Source organism: Hippocampus bargibanti, linkage group LG04, assembly GCF_051943395.1.
Source record: "Hippocampus bargibanti isolate YZ-2025 linkage group LG04, ASM5194339v1, whole genome shotgun sequence".
NCBI classification, from domain to species: domain Eukaryota; kingdom Metazoa; phylum Chordata; class Actinopteri; order Syngnathiformes; family Syngnathidae; genus Hippocampus; species Hippocampus bargibanti.
In genome coordinates this window covers 15097372-15116624 of record NC_142737.1, presented here as the reverse complement: position 1 = coordinate 15116624, position 19253 = coordinate 15097372, and the positions used below count along the sequence as shown (strand labels likewise).

The window sequence follows — 19253 nt, the reverse complement described above, 5'->3', positions numbered from 1 at the left end:
GCCAGCACTCCCCAAGCAGTGTGCAGATAAAATGCTGTTCTCTATTTTTAACCATTGACTCCAATTCCTTCGAAGGCCACCATTTTTTGATTTTGCGAGTTATTCTGCGCTTACGGCCCAGGTGCCGACTGACTTGGACAGCTACCATTTTAATCAGTGAAAACAAATAAATTTTGGGACATTTTTAGTGTATTTAAGTAGTGATTCAATCTCCTTTTGGGGTGTTGTTGTGTTGATGTTGGTACACAACAGTATTGTCGTGATTTGCAAGATGGTGGTGCTGGTGGTGGACACCAAAAAACAGGCAGTAGGGAGGAACTCTGTGTATTGGACAAGTATATTAAATAACGACAGCTGGAACAGAATCATAAACAACAAAGTCATCATAACAAAAAGGTCCAAAGTAGCAAACAAAACCATGAATAAAACTTGATAAGATGAAACAAACCTGACAGGGTGAAAACAAACACTGACCCGATACGGAACGGTCGTGCCAGGAGTCCTTTTAACTACCACTGATTAAAACAACGTTCACCTGTGCAGCTGCAGACGGGGCCAGAGAGTGCCGCCTGTTGGTCGCAAACCGAAACGTGACAGTATATGCTAGCAATATAATATTGTACAAGGGACGTCTGTGTATGCTCTAAGTTGTAGAGGAGTGATCCATCGATGATGACGGCTGAAGAAACTATCGATTATACAAGGGATACTAAGTACGTTGTTTTTTTCCACGCTTGTCAACCGTTTGCATTTTTTCAATATATCTATGAAACAAAAAAATGAGGAAAACAATCCCAGAAAAATGAACCCTCTGACGCCCCCAGCCCCCCTCAAAATAGTAGCAATAGCAATAGTTGCAATAGCCGAATAGCAAATATCCAGGTGTTGACTGCAGTTCTAAGTTGTACAATCACCAACCGCCACTAGATTGCAGTCTTAGTTACGCTCACATGCTACACCTTCACCCTACAATATTTTTTTAGATATTGGATTTTTGCTAAAAAAATATTTTTTTCCTGTTCCCATCCTTTTTAGGGCAAATAGTATATTGTATGCTTGAAAAAAAAAATAGGGGGAAGGGAATCCACGGGCCATTACAACATCAAAATAATGGCTGTGGGAAAAAAAAAGTTATAAAACAAGAGCAGTGGTGGTGGCTCAAAAACTTTTGTACGCCACTTTGACACCAAATCTTCCAACCTAAAATCCAGGTACGGATGTATACCATAGTCGGTGCATGAGGTATCTGTACATCAGACTGGGAATCCTGAATTTTATTCAAAGGCAATTACTAAGGAAGTGACTTGGAGGAGACATAATGTGAGGCCTGATCACCTCCCATTTACATCTCAGAGCAACATCACATTCTACTGTTACTTGAGAATTCAGGGCAGACAATGAAATTAGTCTAATGCGGAAAGCAATAAGTATCAAGAGTTTATGAGCTGTACATGTTATCAGCCCAACTGAGCTCTGGCTCTCATACACACGCACACGCATGCACACAAAGTAGATGAAATTTATGAGCTGCATACACGGGACATAAAACGGATGACCTTGAGCAGTGCTCGGGTCCATATAGTGCTGACGACCAGCTTCTCTGCGCAATAGGAAGCCGTTGCTACACACACAGAGCAAGTTTGATCTTTGCCGACTGTTTTTTTTTAGATCTTTTTTGGCATCATGAATAGGGGGGAGCTTATAGGAAATTGTCCTCATGAATCTAGTGTTAAAGCAAGTACTCTCTCTCTCTGAGAACCGTCAGTGAGATGTGCTCTGAAAATAAGAATAAAGCCCAATACAGTAGACACAATGTAGCTAATGTGGAAAAATACCCCAGTGATTTTTAACGTGAGCCTCTGAGCTTGCATATGTGTGTGTGCGTGTGTGTGTGTGTGTGTGTGTGTGTGTGTGTGTGTGTGTGTGTGTGTGTGTGTGTGTGTCTGGTACATACGTGCACATGTGCCTGTATTTTAATTGGACTAAAGCTGTGAAGTGAAGCAGTAAGTCATGCTAGAGGAGGGGCAGAGGGAATAGGAAAAGGAGAGGGTAATGGGGGAGCAAGGGGGGAAGGGGAGACCTGGAAAAAAAGAGGGAAGTGAGGGGTGGGGGTGGAGGGGAAAAGCCTGCATATGGAGGTGTGGATTCCAAACCATCCAAGGAAAATAAAGGGGGAAATGGTGTAAAAGGAGACATAAACTGGAAGGGAAACATGGATAAGGAGATGTGCTGGTTTGGGGAGAGTAGTGTATATATATATATATATATATATATATGAGTCATCCGTCCTGGATACCCTGGGGGTGGTAGAGGGGTGGGGGGTGTATTTTAACTGAGCCCTTGCCTTCTCCTCCCCGCCACTGGACTAGGCCCCAGTCATTAAACCCCTGGCTACCAGCCAGCTCTTTTAACACAGGCAAGGGCTTTTTATGGCGTGTCTGTAGAAAATAAATCACACTGTGTGAATAATATATCTCTGGCAAAGGCATTGGCAGGAGCGGAGGAAGGGAGGGGGAGTAGAGGGGGAGTAGAAGAGATTGGTGAATTATAGTTGTCTCCATCCATGCATTACGTTCTGTCGATCCCAAGCCAGATGTGCTCACAAGCAGCAGAATTCAGATTGTAAAACAAAATCCACATGACTTTAAAGGTTTTGAAATCCGATTAGGTTTGTACGTTTGATGCATCAATATTCATTTACAATTAGGGTCAACTCTAAAGATTGGTTATTTTTATTAAATTACCACAAAGGGGAATCAAGATATTGTAATCCCTAAAAACAGAATAATACATTAGACACCAATTATATTGGCACACGTGATCCCCATTGACTAGAATTGAAAGTCTTGACAGGTTGCACATGCCTTTAAGAAGCAGTTTTGAACTTGTATTCATGGCCCATCATGCAATTTCAATTTCACTACCAAAGAAAGCAACAATGTCATCATCCTTTTTAACTCATTCAATGCCATTCAGAAATTTATTTGGGAATTGAAAATATGACAGAGCGCCATTCCTGAATTTGTTTGGGTTTTATTTTTTTCATTCTTGGGTGCCGATAAAGTGCTGGCCATGGCCTGTGGACGTGTTTTTTCCTTTCCACAAGGGGGAAGCATTTCCCTTCTTTCCATGTTCGCGCTTTGTTCCAGCATCAGCATCAGTTTTCTAATGCTGTCCTAAATGTTTATGTAGTCCTAAAACTCAATATTCTGCGGGTCTTGGATTTCAAGTGACAATGACAAAAACCCTGGCACTGGAGTGGACACATTTTTCTCTGGCAAGGAATGAGTTAATTCACATCTAGGCTGATAAAAACAAACCTTTTATATATGTGATTTGCAGTACAGTTAAATCCCAAATAATTGATTGTCTGTTTTAACTTAACTGAGTTAACTTGTATTCATTGTATGAGTGAATTATCTTCCTGCAATGACACTAATCATACTTACATAAGACACCAACAAGCTCATGTTCAAATATAATTAGTGATCAAACACTCCATATTTTGTCTATTTAATTTAACATTAAAATCAGAATGTATTAATTTCCCTCTTGAGTTTGAGGATTTGCAATGAGATGCGCTGTTCTATAGGATGCTGTTAACTGAGCTTTCGGCTCAATTAACAGTAAAAGGTATATCTGGCTGTTTGGATAAAAGCTATGAATAATTTGAGACGTTGAACTTTCATCAAAATGTAAAAAAACATTTTAATTACAGTAATATCTCTTAGCAGTTCCCAATAAGCCGTTTTTGTCATTTCCAGCTTGTTTTTTTTGGGAGTTGTGTGCAACAACAAATTTATAAGCTAGTCAGGGTATGCTTGGGCTTGAATGAACATCTATTGACCTCCCCCTCCCCACAAAAAAAGCACTTGAAGCTGCCTACAGATTTAGCTGTGAAGTATAAGTGATAAGTACATAGCGTGTAGTGTAAGTAAGTGCTCGTGTTCCCATTATCGGTATCTTAATGCACAGTAAGTGGTTCTTACCAGAGAGAGGTGGACTGGAGCAATCATTCATTTGTACTGGCTCCTGCCTGGCAGTTTGCAGTGACATCAGCCCTTGATCTCCAAACACAGCAGGTCTCGTCTTCCTACTCCTTGAACCACACTCATTCTCCTGTGACCCCAAGAAGAGGAAGGAAGGTGATTCTGGTTGCTGTGATTGGCTACTGTAGCTGCTCATGAAGCTGTTCATTGGCGGTCCAGGCTGACGTAAGTGGAAGTGCCCATCGGAAAGAGAATGCGAGGACAGCTTTTCCGACTCAAACATCCCTAAAGTGGATCCCATGTTTGGGCCTCTACCATCTGTCCTCTTCTCCTGATGCTTTGATGAGTCACTAAGGAGGTTGCGATTTGAACTGGCCTTGGCTCCACTGAAAAGGCCGCCCAACTCTTGCCGGTCTAGTGGAGAAAGTAAGGGTTCATCCTTGTGCTTATGTTTGTGCTTATGCTTCCTCTTATGGAGGCGAACACCCCCGAGACCACTTGCACTACTACCGCCGATGGATCCCAAGCCATCTCCTCTTGCAGAGGGGCCCTGAAGTTGGCCAGTGATGCCGAGATGCTTGACCCCACCGAGCTGGAGCTTTGAGTGTCCACTGGAGTGGAAAGCCTTGGGAGGGGGGACAGCGGGTCTCATAAACGGTGATGGCGGAACATGACCAAGGGGATGGTGAGGCAGGTAGAACGGAGGTGCAGGGGGGAAATAGCCTAGGCTTAGGTGGGGTGTGTAAGGCATAGCATACGGTGCTGCATAGTAATTTCCCCCTGCCAGTGGATAGCCATATCCTTGAACAAAAGGTATTTTCGAGGCCATTGGCTCACTGGCTTTGGCTGGACGACCCCGTCTCCTTTTGGCCTTTAAATCAGCACTCCTACGGATATACGAACTGGAGTCGCGGGGGTAGGTGTCATAAGTAACCGGGTAGTAATGATGAAAGTTGAGGCGGAAAATGGAGGGATAGGGATTCTGAGGGAAGCAGGTGTATCTTCTGTGAGACACACGTAGCTGCTGCAGCTTTGACACAACCTAGTGGTGGGGATTTGGACAGGATTAGAAAAAGACACATTTGATTGCACATCACATTATGAAACGGTACACGTCATGTCAAAATAATCATATATGTAGCCAACCTCCTCGAGTTCAGACAGAAAGTGAAGGTGATCCCGGCTCTGAAGACACTTCCTCTTACGTCGATTATGTTTTTGTTTCTTCTCATGCTGAGAAAGGAAGTTGTCCATAGCAGCTTGTCTTTCACTTCGAGCTTTGTTTCCTCTAGCGGATGCTTCTACGGCAGCTGCCTCCGCTGCCTCAAACCCGCACAAATCAAAAGAATACCTGCCACAATATATTTATACATATTTATACAATACATTTAACAACAACTATATTTTCAAATCCGGAGCAACATACAAAAGACTACCGCACCTGCGCCGAGAGGCGGTGCCTTTCTCGGTTTGATCCGACGTACTGTTGTTGTCTGTGCCGATCCCACTGTCACTCGGAATAGTTTCTTCACTGTGGGACTCACTTATGGGAGACAAGGTGACCTCCTTCGTGTGTGTGTGTGTGTGTGTGTGTGTGTGTTCTGGTACATACGTGCACATGTGCCTGTATTTTAATTGGACTAAAGCTGTGAAGTGAAGCAGTAAGTCATGCTAGAGGAGGGGCAGAGGGAATAGGAAAAGGAGAGGGTAATGGGGGAGCAAGGGGGGAAGGGGAGACCTGGAAAAAAAGAGGGAAGTGAGGGGTGGGGGTGGAGGGGAAAAGCCTGCATATGGAGGTGTGGATTCCAAACCATCCAAGGAAAATAAAGGGGGAAATGGTGTAAAAGGAGACATAAACTGGAAGGGAAACATGGATAAGGAGATGTGCTGGTTTGGGGAGAGTAGTGTATATAGATATAAATATATATATATATGAGTCATCCGTCCTGGATACCCTGGGGGTGGTAGAGGGGTGGGGGGTGTATTTTAACTGAGCCCTTGCCTTCTCCTCCCCGCCACTGGACTAGGCCCCAGTCATTAAACCCCTGGCTACCAGCCAGCTCTTTTAACACAGGCAAGGGCTTTTTATGGCGTGTCTGTAGAAAATAAATCACACTGTGTGAATAATATATCTCTGGCAAAGGCATTGGCAGGAGCGGAGGAAGGGAGGGGGAGTAGAGGGGGAGTAGAAGAGATTGGTGAATTATAGTTGTCTCCATCCATGCATTACGTTCTGTCGATCCCAAGCCAGATGTGCTCACAAGCAGCAGAATTCAGATTGTAAAACAAAATCCACATGACTTTAAAGGTTTTGAAATCCGATTAGGTTTGTACGTTTGATGCATCAATATTCATTTACAATTAGGGTCAACTCTAAAGATTGGTTATTTTTATTAAATTACCACAAAGGGGAATCAAGATATTGTAATCCCTAAAAACAGAATAATACATTAGACACCAATTATATTGGCACACGTGATCCCCATTGACTAGAATTGAAAGTCTTGACAGGTTGCACATGCCTTTAAGAAGCAGTTTTGAACTTGTATTCATGGCCCATCATGCAATTTCAATTTCACTACCAAAGAAAGCAACAATGTCATCATCCTTTTTAACTCATTCAATGCCATTCAGAAATTTATTTGGGAATTGAAAATATGACAGAGCGCCATTCCTGAATTTGTTTGGGTTTTATTTTTTTCATTCTTGGGTGCCGATAAAGTGCTGGCCATGGCCTGTGGACGTGTTTTTTCCTTTCCACAAGGGGGAAGCATTTCCCTTCTTTCCATGTTCGCGCTTTGTTCCAGCATCAGCATCAGTTTTCTAATGCTGTACTAAATGTTTATGTAGTCCTAAAACTCAAAATTCTGCGGGTCTTGGATTTCAAGTGACAATGACAAAAACCCTGGCACTGGAGTGGACACATTTTTCTCTGGCAAGGAATGAGTTAATTCACATCTAGGCTGATAAAAACAAACCTTTTATATATGTGATTTGCAGTACAGTTAAATCCCAAATAATTGATTGTCTGTTTTAACTTAACTGAGTTAACTTGTATTCATTGTATGAATGAATTATCTTCCTGCAATGACACTAATCATACTTACATAAGACACCAACAAGCTCATGTTCAAATATAATTAGTGATCAAACACTCCATATTTTGTCTATTTAATTTAACATTAAAATCAGAATGTATTAATTTCCCCCTTGAGTTTGAGGATTTGCAATGAGATGCGCTGTTCTATAGGATGCTGTTAACTGAGCTTTCGGCTCAATTAACAGTAAAAGGTATATCTGGCTGTTTGGATAAAAGCTATGAATAATTTGAGACGTTGAACTTTCATCAAAATGTAAAAAAACATTTTAATTACAGTAATATCTCTTAGCAGTTCCCAATAAGCCGTTTTTGTCATTTCCAGCTTGTTTTTTTGGGAGTTGTGTGCAACAACAAATTTATAAGCTAGTCAGGGTATGCTTGGGCTTGAATGAACATCTATTGACCTCCCCCTCCCCACAAAAAAAAGCACTTGAAGCTGCCTACAGATTTAGCTGTGAAGTATAAGTGATAAGTACATAGCGTGTAGTGTAAGTAAGTGCTCGTGTTCCCATTATCGGTATCTTAATGCACAGTAAGTGGTTCTTACCAGAGAGAGGTGGACTGGAGCAATCATTCATTTGTACTGGCTCCTGCCTGGCAGTTTGCAGTGACATCAGCCCTTGATCTCCAAACACAGCAGGTCTCGTCTTCCTACTCCTTGAACCACACTCATTCTCCTGTGACCCCAAGAAGAGGAAGGAAGGTGATTCTGGTTGCTGTGATTGGCTACTGTAGCTGCTCATGAAGCTGTTCATTGGCGGTCCAGGCTGACGTAAGTGGAAGTGCCCATCGGAAAGAGAATGCGAGGACAGCTTTTCCGACTCAAACATCCCTAAAGTGGATCCCATGTTTGGGCCTCTACCATCTGTCCTCTTCTCCTGATGCTTTGATGAGTCACTAAGGAGGTTGCGATTTGAACTGGCCTTGGCTCCACTGAAAAGGCCGCCCAACTCTTGCCGGTCTAGTGGAGAAAGTAAGGGTTCATCCTTGTGCTTATGTTTGTGCTTATGCTTCCTCTTATGGAGGCGAACACCCCCGAGACCACTTGCACTACTACCGCCGATGGATCCCAAGCCATCTCCTCTTGCAGAGGGGCCCTGAAGTTGGCCAGTGATGCCGAGATGCTTGACCCCACCGAGCTGGAGCTTTGAGTGTCCACTGGAGTGGAAAGCCTTGGGAGGGGGGACAGCGGGTCTCATAAACGGTGATGGCGGAACATGACCAAGGGGATGGTGAGGCAGGTAGAACGGAGGTGCAGGGGGGAAATAGCCTAGGCTTAGGTGGGGTGTGTAAGGCATAGCATACGGTGCTGCATAGTAATTTCCCCCTGCCAGTGGATAGCCATATCCTTGAACAAAAGGTATTTTCGAGGCCATTGGCTCACTGGCTTTGGCTGGACGACCCCGTCTCCTTTTGGCCTTTAAATCAGCACTCCTACGGATATACGAACTGGAGTCGCGGGGGTAGGTGTCATAAGTAACCGGGTAGTAATGATGAAAGTTGAGGCGGAAAATGGAGGGATAGGGATTCTGAGGGAAGCAGGTGTATCTTCTGTGAGACACACGTAGCTGCTGCAGCTTTGACACAACCTAGTGGTGGGGATTTGGACAGGATTAGAAAAAGACACATTTGATTGCACATCACATTATGAAACGGTACACGTCATGTCAAAATAATCATATATGTAGCCAACCTCCTCGAGTTCAGACAGAAAGTGAAGGTGATCCCGGCTCTGAAGACACTTCCTCTTACGTCGATTATGTTTTTGTTTCTTCTCATGCTGAGAAAGGAAGTTGTCCATAGCAGCTTGTCTTTCACTTCGAGCTTTGTTTCCTCTAGCGGATGCTTCTACGGCAGCTGCCTCCGCTGCCTCAAACCCGCACAAATCAAAAGAATACCTGCCACAATATATTTATACATATTTATACAATACATTTAACAACAACTATATTTTCAAATCCGGAGCAACATACAAAAGACTACCGCACCTGCGCCGAGAGGCGGTGCCTTTCTCGGTTTGATCCGACGTACTGTTGTTGTCTGTGCCGATCCCACTGTCACTCGGAATAGTTTCTTCACTGTGGGACTCACTTATGGGAGACAAGGTGACCTCCTTCACGGATGCGCCTTCTGAAAGCTGGGAGGGTGAATTCGCTAGAAGACGTGGAGGTGACAGTTTCCATCCCCCAGAGAGAAATCCTCTGACTAAAGGTTTGGGGGGTATAGCTGAGATGGGCTGCAGACTAGGCATTGTGGCATCAGAGTGGCTGGTTCTCATTGGTGGGGCACTGGAGCTGGGAGAGGAAGTGGTGGCGTTCACAACCGGAATCTCGTAGAGACTAGAAGTGGCTACAGACATGGTGTGTTTGTCCTTTACATTTTTGGCAAGGTTACCGCCTTGCGCTTCAGCTCTGGGTTTACGGCCTCTCTTTTTACCGATGTAGATGGTGCCTCTCTTGCTGACGTTGATTTGTTTTCCCAGCCGAGCCTCAATGGTTGATGCCATGGCATTCATAGCAGAGTTAACAGGTGTGGAAGGAGACTTGAGGGCGCTGTTCTTACTGGAGCTTGACAGGATTTCATTCAGGATGCTTTGCATCTTGCCAAGCTTTAAGTTATTTAATGGCTTTGAATTGTTTCTGCCACGCTTTACTTTCAGACTGCTGGATTTGGAACTGGTAGTTAGTGACACCATTTGTACTAACGTTGGGTTAATTGTTGTATTTGGTAGGTTAGTCTTCCTCCTGCGGTTTAGCCCAGCAGAGGACTCTTGTGCTAGGGGGCTTGGCGGTGAAGTGGATGTCCCCTCGTGGATGGTTTCTACAGTTAGAAGGGGTTGTTTCTTGGGGCGTCCTCGTTTTCTTTTGACGGGCATGTGGACGGTCAAGCTGTCGGTATTTGTATAAAGTGGACTCGAAGGAGTTATAGGGAAGGCTGAGGGTGGATCAAATATCATTGACGGGCTGCTGCAGCTGTCTCTCTGGGGTGAAGTGATGCTGTGGTGGCTCTTTGCTTTCAGGTATGACCATCTGTCTTGGGTTTTGCTTGATCTGGAGCTGACTGTAGAGATGGTGCTGTGGCTGGGACTCGGACTCAGGGCTGCCCTCGGTCTGTGGCTGGGGCTAAAGTTGGGCCAAGGTTTCGGGCTTATGCTTGGACTCATTCTTCCCTTCGGGCTTAGGCTTGGGTTTGGACTGGGGAGTCTGGGACTTGTAGAGAAGCTTGGTGGTTTGTTGATGTGTAGGGCAGGATCTCTGTGTTTATGCACATCAATACAGTACTTGGGACGACCCACTGGGTTCTTTTTCATTCTGTTCATACTAAAAAGTGATTCTGGATCTGTCCCACTCCGAAGTGAATCTTCTTTTTCTGCCCTGTCTACCCTTTCTCCCTTTTCTCTTTTGTCCGGGATTTCAGTTTTTTCCATCTTCTCTCCACTGATCTCACCCTGACTCGTGAGCCTGGAATCATTTTTGTTAATCTCTGATTTGTGAGCTATTTTGGGTTCAGAAGGCTTATGATGGAACTTCTCTGTGGTGGTCGAGTCCTGTCGTTGTAGAGATTGCTCCTCAACAGAAAATGACTCATCCAAAGAAGGCTTTCTCCGCCTCTTTCTTCCTTTCCCTTCCTCTGTCAGCATGGGCATTCCTCTATCCTCATCATCCCCTCTCCTACCAGTAATTGTTCGCTCTCTTTCATCCTTCTTCCTTTGCTCTCTTTCTTCATTAAACTGCTCAGTCGTCTCTTCTTGTCTGTAGCGTTGCCTGTCTGAATGAGATGGGCTTCCTGTTTCTTTTTCAGACTGTCTTCCCCACAGCGTGTCAGCACTGAGAGGATTAGAGAGCATTTTCTGGGAGTCCTTCCTGCCATACTTCCTCTTGATGTTCCCAAAGAGCTGCTCATTAACTTCCTGCAAACCTTTCCCCCTGAATAAAGAACACAGAACAATTCAGATGAGAATAGCTTCTGTACAAATATTGTTGAATGTATCAGAATGAATCGGATTATGGTACAAAATGGCATTAGTATGACATCAAGACATCATCCACAGTTATGCAAACAAAATGACATTTCATTAGCCATGTTCTCATTATTTTTGAAGAGTGTGAGTCAATCATTGAGCGTAAAGCTCTTTTGTGTCTCAGTGGATTTTAACATACTTAGTCAAACTAAAAGGGCCATGAGACCTGTTTCAAACACATCAATGACAAAACAAAAATGTTATTTTTGTTTGCCTCGAGTAGCTGTTTTTTTGGTTTGCACAGAGATTTCCATGGGTGTCAAGCTAGCCACGGCAACAGTTGAATGCATACTATGCATGACGGTGACACGCGGTGAGACAACCAACTTTAAAAGAAACTTATTTTGCTCTTTATTGTTTTATTTGTGTATATACATACACACACACACACACACACACACACACGCACCTATCTATCTATCTCTCTATATACAGTAAAGTCTCGTTATATCGATATTCAAGGGAGTCCGAAAAAATATCGATATAACCGGGACTATCGATATATCCGACCCTGTTTGCATGTAATTTTCTCCGTGCGTGCATAGAAATAGTATCGATACAACCGGGACTATCGATATATCCGATATCGCTATAACGAGACTTTACTGTATCTATCTATCTATATATATATATATATATATATATATATATATATATATATATATATTTCTGCAGTTCCGTTCTGTTGCCCTTAATTTTAGCTTTTAGCTGTGTTCGCACTATGAATGAGAGGACATAAATTTAATCTGTGCTGTATGTTGCACAAAGAGCATATTTGACAATAAAATGGACTTGACTTGAATGCAGGATGCAAGTCAGGGTTCACTTGGTTAAAATGATTAGGATTAATGATCAAGCTTTACAGAGCTTGCTGATGAGCTGATCATTTGAATTCTTTCTGTTGGAGGAGTGACATGCCTAAAAAAGGCGGGATACGGGATCTTAAGGACTGGAGTCGGGCACCCCTGGGATAGTGGATAGTAGCTAGCGGTACAGATAGTGTCCCATATATGCTGTCAAATGATTTCATATGCTGTCGGACTATTTTTAAAAGGCAGTTTATTCAGCAAAAATAAATCTGCATAGTTGAGCTGACAACCTGACACAGTTCAGTTCCTACCGCTTATTATTTTTAATTAAACCAGGCCTGCTCTAATGTGTTGATCTCGTCGGTAAGATTGACACCGTGGTTCTGATGCCACTCCATCACATACTGTTTCTTGTAACAGTGTAATTTAAGAGAAGTGTTGATGACCTAAAAATGAAAATAAAGTCAGTCATTGGTGATTAAAATAAATGTGTTATTTTCATTACAGTATTCACACTAAAGTGCAATAAATAAAACAAATGAATATAAAATATGCTCCTCTTTCAGAATGACTTCTCTCAACCCTGAGAATGCAACAATAAGGCATTCAGCTGGAAGATTAAAAGGCAATAATGTGTGAATGATGCTTAATGTAATCAGTCTAATCAGACTGGCTTAATGTCACCCCTGTGCTGCTTGCCTATCGGTTATCTTGGAGTGGATTTGCATTGCCTCTACAGACCGCTGTGATGATCAGTTTTGCATTCATTTATTTTGGGGGAAATTTTGTCTTAAGGTTAATATTCTTCACTAGTCAAACTTTGTTGAAACGTTGCAGTTTCTATATTTGAGGGGGTTGTATTTGTCATGAGAATCAGTGTAAAGGCAAATACCTGCTGAGAGATGTAAGGTTGAGAATACTGGCATCTGTAACAACTGGCAACTGAAGGTCTGGAGTCAAACATCTCTGAGGTGAGTGGCTGTGAGTTGCAGTTCGTTGGAAAGGTGTATTTGAATCCATGAGAGAATTTGCACTCTTACTGGCTCCCATTAATTCTACGGATTGCTCGGAATCTGTGGGATTGGCTGGACAAACCGAAGGTGCTCTAAAGGTGATCCACTCCGGACTGACTTGGTGTTGCTGAACATGCTGGAATTGTTGCGTGGGGGTGTGCTGCAACGGTTGTACAGGGGAGAGAGTAGGCGCAGGAAGAAGACAATTACGAGGCTGGTGTTTAGGTGGTGAGGGATCTCCCAGTAGTTGCAATAGGCCTCCTTCTTTCTGCTCTGGCATTCTGAACTGGCGCTCGTATGTCTGTGGGAGACGGAAAACAAACAATTAATGGTTGCAGCATTCATCATCCCAACAGCACAAAATGGAGAGGAGAGGGGAAAAGAAAATATATGAGAAAGGTAAGTGACATTTTAAATCAAACAATTTCCTGGCTTCGTAAGATTAGGCTCCATAGAAAGATAAAGTTCATATATTTTAACAACATATTTTCTCGGCATATGTGTGCTGAGATTTTTCTTTTCACTGCAAGGCCGGCTGACCGAGGCATTTAATACAGCTTGTGTGTATGAACAGACCAAACAAAAGGCTTGTTTACAGAGCACTTAAATTCCTGTGGCAAGGATGTTGCATGCTGCGAAAGCTGGGGTGGGAGCAGGGGGGGTGTTGGATGGGGTCCGACAGCACACAGTGTATAAAACACAGTCGTGGAACTCAGCTGTGTCCTTGACTGCCCTTTCACTTGAAGTATGCGCAGTCGTAACACTTATTGTTACTTTATGCGTCTCATTACTACCTCCACCGAGGGCGTCCTGTTTTCATGGTTATTTGTTCAAACTTGGGCTCCTGTTCATTTATTTCGCAAGATAGGGCATTGGTGTCATTTTCCTTGATTATACGAGGAATTATAGAGAAATCCGAACGGCAAATGTGAAAGGTATCTGTAATAGAGTGCAATTTGGTACTGATCCAAATGCAGTCTAAACTCTCCAGAGTGCTGCGCTTTAAACCCCAAGTTGGTGATTGTGTTTATGGGCTCTATGTGCTATACCCCACAAGAGGGGGGAAAATCTTACAACACACTACGCTATGAACCACATGATGAGACATGCCGGCTTGCTGAAGAGAAAAATATACACAGGGTTCCTATTAATTATGACATACAATCAGTGTATTAATGAGTTGTTTTTGTTTTCAATCATTTCTTTGTATTGGTTTCTGTGCCACTCCGTCAAAATATGTTTTGACATGAAACCACAGCAACGAGCTGATAAAATACATCAAATGTTTCCAAAACACCATAAACATTACAAAGATTCCACGCTTGTTGCCTTTTCGAAAAGTATGCCCTTAAGGGGTCGGAAAATAACGTGTCACATCACTCATTTCCATGCTTATGTAACCTGGAAATGGGCAGACAGCAAGGCACATTATTTGAAATAAAATTGCAGCACTGATTCAAAGAGTAATATGAATCTCTTTGAATCTTTGAATTTTATGAATTTCTTTTTTCTACTTTCATTCCTTTCATCACTTTGCTGCTGTGAAATGTAAATTTCTCCACTGTGAGACTAATAAAGGCAAATCCAATCCAATCATTTCAAATGTCATAACGATCCATGCCATGAACTCTTTCCTCCCCAGTTTCTACCAGCAGTCTCAATAGTAACAATAATTGACTTTGTACACTTGTTACAAAGTCACACACATTGCTTTTGCAAGAGTTGACCCTGGAGCGGGTTCCTTTCAACGGGGAAAATGTTTTGAAATGACAACAAATCAGAGGCCAACCACCATCTTGAAAGAGAAGATGCTCAGCCCTAGAGGTTTCAACCCACTTTAAATCCACAGCAAGTTTACTGTCAGACACTTAAAATTGCGCAAGAAAAGGCTTGACATGCGATGTGATACAACAATAGACTGCTTAACGTGTCATGGCCGCATAATCAGTGTCTGCTGGAAGATGAGAAATGGAGCAGCGGATGGCCTTTGTGGTTTAGCCTGTTATTAACAGACTCAGTATGACGCAACCAAACACCGCTCTGCTGCTCTGCAGGGAGATGTAACCTAACCACAGGCGAGCCTCTCAGCATGTACACATTGGCACACGAGCGCACGCGCGTGATAGATGCGCACACCGTCAACGCTTTTACTGTTTCCTTTGCTCTATCCATTAGAAACACGTAAACGTGCGCAGCCAGCGCACCAATTTTAATCAAGAGGGTTCAGCATCTTGCCAAATAATTAGCTTCTCGCAGACAGATATGCACACACAGCCGGCTCTGAATATGTAATGTAGTCATCACAAAGTACTTACTGGAAGCGAAGGTGCTTATTTTCTATATTTGAGCTTGCCAATGTCTGGTTTTACCCTCATTCCCCTCTCCCTCAGTCAGGCAGTGACACTCGGTTTGTGCTTGCATGCCTGCTGTAGTGGCTGTTTATAGTGGCACATTCTCATGGGCATGAGAAGCCCGATTAACACAACACGCGAGCTTAAGAACACACACTCATGCAAACACTGGGTAGCATGAATGATTAATAATGCCAGTGTGTTTGGGTGCACATATACACGTACACACTTGTGGTGCAACTGTATCCCTGCGTGCAAGTATGCTGACACAGACGTATCCATTCATCTACAATTCCAGATCCGCGAGGCTGTCAACTGAAAATATGTTGACGAGAAAAGTTAAGGATGGCCGGCCCAGTCGTTGACAGGTTAGAGCGTCAACCAGTTCAAAGTATCTCCCACCTACTGCCCAGAGACGGCTGGGACAGGGTCCAGCCCGCCCGCGAAAATGAATGGGTGGAAGGAAAGTTAAGATTTTCTTATTGCCGCTGTCATTATATCTTATAGCATCAATAAAGATCAGTACCTCCACTCTGCTTCAAACATGAAGTTGTACCTGGAGGATCAGAGCTGATCCTTTCAAATTCAGTTCCCAAACTTGTGCCTTTGGTAATTTGTGTCTCATCTTTACGTAAAATGTTACACCGGAATCTTTTGATGTCCGTCTCTGTTTATTTCAACCTGGCCTTCTTTTCCCTGAAGCGAACGAGTGGTATTCATCTAGTATAGCCTCTGCACTGAAGCTGCAGTCTTTTGTAAGGAGTAGATTTTGATGCCTTCACTTCTGCTCTGCGGAGGTTGTTGCTGATGTCATTAACAGTTGTTTTTGGACTTCTTCGCAGATACTTCACAACGTTTCTGTCATCAACTGCTGCTGTTTTCCTTGATCTAGTATTTCAATGGCTGTTACTTGGGAAAACAGTGGTTTCCTTATTCATCAAGACATTGCGAATGGTTGTATTGGCTATGGCCAATGTTTGTCTTAAGGCTGTAATGTGTTTCCCAGCCTCTCTTTCGCACGCTTGATTTTCACCCAGGCAGCTTTTGAGTTTTAATATTTGTTACATTTTGAACGAAGTGCATTTTTCAAATTAAAAACTGGTCATGACATCATCTCTGCCTCATGTTCGTCTTTAGATATTAAACCCAAATGTATTCAGTCCATAGAAAAAATAACGGGAAGTAATACTTTTGCTTGGAAGTGTGGCATCCTTGAACTATGCATCTGATACACACCCACATTCTCATTTTACTGACTGCTCTGGGCTAATGTAGGCCTCTAGGAACAGACAGCGTTAGTTAAAAAGAAACAAGCATGAACATACAACAAACATAAACACACTAACAAAGTGTATTTTCCCTACCAACCGCAACGTGGCCACGGACCAATAATGAAACACCATGCATAGATCTTGTGTTGAATGGTGAAAGGAGAGCGAAATGCAAGAAGAACACACAGGACCCCCCTCCCCCATTCGAGTTGAGGTAGATTTATTGGCACCAGTTCAGTTTTTTGTTCGAAGCTTCCTCGCCTCTACCCTTTCCTCTATGCCGCAAACAATCCATGATTCATTTCCAGAGAAAACACTCTCAAAAGCACACAAATAACTATGAATAGTCTTACAAGCCTGGCGGCTTCAGGGGCTGTTGCCATGTTAGCAAGCCACTACCCGTGTATCTAAAATGATGAAATGAATTGAAACGTCTGACCACGTTTCCACTGAAAATATCGCAAAGGCGTCATGTCAGTGTATTGCAGCCCAAATTCTAATGTCACGGTGTGGATTTGTTGAGAAGCTTGTGCAGACCGGATGCAGATATAGCCTTTGTGAAAATACAGTGAACCCATGGATGTTCATGGGTAGGGATTGGATAATTGTCCAATTATAAAAAATATTTATTAGGAACCTCAGCGTGATATGTGGTCAAAGCCTCACCTCGTTGCTCAGGCTAAAGCAGGGGTCTCAAACTCAATTTACCCGGGGGCCGCTGGAGGCAGAGTCTGGGTGAGGCTGGGCCGCATCGGTTTTTCCACAAGAAAATCACAGATAAAACATTCCAATGTTCTCAAAATCTTTATTTTTAACACACAAAAAATGAATTAAACGAATGAATGGAAAAATGATTAAAAAAATAAATAAACCATTAATAAATAAATAAATAAAATAATTTAATGATCATAAGGCAGTTACAGACGACTGAAAAAAACACAGGAAAACTAATTATTTTAATAAAGTTTCAAATGTCTGTATTCACAGTTCTTTAATCTTTAACTTTCTTAACGTAAAGAAAATATTGAACATTAACTGTCCTAAACATTGCTTATCTTGCCTACTTGTTCAGCTCCACACAGAAGTTTCATTCATATCAATCATGCGGGCCGCACTAACATTAATCTTTCATATCAAGGCGGGCCGCAAAATATTCTTTCGGGGCCGCATTTGGCCCGCGGGCCGCGGGTTTGAGACCCCTGGGCTAAAGCAATAAAGTTTACACCACAAGTGTCAAAGTCAAGGCCCGGGGCCCAAATCTGGCCCGCCACATAATTTTATTCGGCCCGTGAAAGCAAATCAAGCATGTCAAGTGGCATAATGCTTGTTAAAGTCCAAACCAAAAGTTCAAATTGTCGTATGTAAACCACAATAACTGTCATTATTCTTGACGTCAGTTTTGAAAAGGAGTTAGTCATTAATTTGTTGTGCGTTCTGTATGTAATATGTGGAGGAGATGAAACATTGTAATGATTTCTCTAAATTCATAATGGCCCTCGAGAGGAAACTAACACCAATGTGGCCTGCAGCAAAAAAAATAGTTTGACACACCTGGTTTACACTTTGGTAAAATATCTTGTAATATCTTGGTGTCAAAGAACTACTGTATGTTGAAGTGAGTTGACGAGTTTTTATCCCAAAAAATGTCTGGAACTGGGTGTCGCAGAACTATGTTAATGTGAGAAGAAGTACAGTAAAGTCTCGTTCTATCGATATTCAAGGGAGTCCGAAAAAATATCGATATAACCGGGACTATTGATATATCCGACCCTATTTGCATGTAATTTTCTCTGTGCGTGCATAGAAATAGTATCGATATAACCGGGACTATCGATATATCCGATATTGATATAATGAGACTTTACTGTTCCATTTGAATCAATATAGAGTCACATCACCCACTTGTGGCACGATGGTGACAAGGATATGTACAATTTATTGAAATGACTTGTGGAGTTTCATGTTAAAAAATGCAGTCATTTGTCACCATCTTGCTACATCAAAACAGCAATGACACTGTCGGTTCATTGCAGGTTTTCGCTGAGATTTGCTGGAGTGATATGATGTGATTTTTGTGAATCTTCTTGTGTGTTAATAATGTCCATTATGTCTTATGATGGACGGCTAAGGCTGACTTTAGGTTGCCATGTCTGGATTACATTCTTAACTCATTGCCATTAACAAATTTATTCGGGAATTGAAAATATGACGTAGAGCGACATTCCCGAATTCATTTGGGTTTTGTAATTTCTTACTTGGGTGCCAATAAAGCGCTGGCCAGGCCTCTGGCAATGTTTTTCCCTTCCACAAGGGGCATCATTTCCCTTTTTTTCCATGTTAGCGCTTTGTTCACCTGTTGTTAAAGCGCTATATAAAGCAAGATGTATGTATTGCATTGTATTTTACACAGCCACCTTCATTAAGCTCATATAACTCCATACCCATATAATTTAGGAATTAACTTTTTTCTGATGACAGAAGAGAGTCTAAGGTTACTTATGCTGCATTGAATGTTTATATAGTCCTAAAACTCAACATTCTGTGGGTCCTGGAATTCGAGTGATAATGACAAAATCCCTGGCACTGGAGTGGACACATTTTTGCACGTGAGGCAGTGAATGAGTTAAAAAATTGACAACATCTTTTTAAAGCCACCATCTTCAGGGCAGTCGACGAACTAAAGGAGGAAACCCATAGGA

General features: G+C 42.6%; 1 protein-coding gene across 1 annotated transcript in view; it reads right to left on the bottom strand.

Moving 5' to 3' along the window:
- setbp1 (SET binding protein 1) overlaps positions 1-19253 on the bottom strand; it is a 53962-nt gene that overhangs the window by 4434 nt on the left and 30275 nt on the right. Inside the window, exons 3-6 of the mRNA XM_088994269.1 lie at positions 12812-13233; positions 9078-11015; positions 8783-8987; positions 7637-8678 (exon numbers count right to left, since the gene is read on the bottom strand). Of these exons, the coding sequence (XP_088850395.1) occupies positions 7637-8678; positions 8783-8987; positions 9078-11015; positions 12812-13233 (3607 nt within the window). The remainder of the gene's footprint in view (positions 1-7636; positions 8679-8782; positions 8988-9077; positions 11016-12811; positions 13234-19253) is intronic.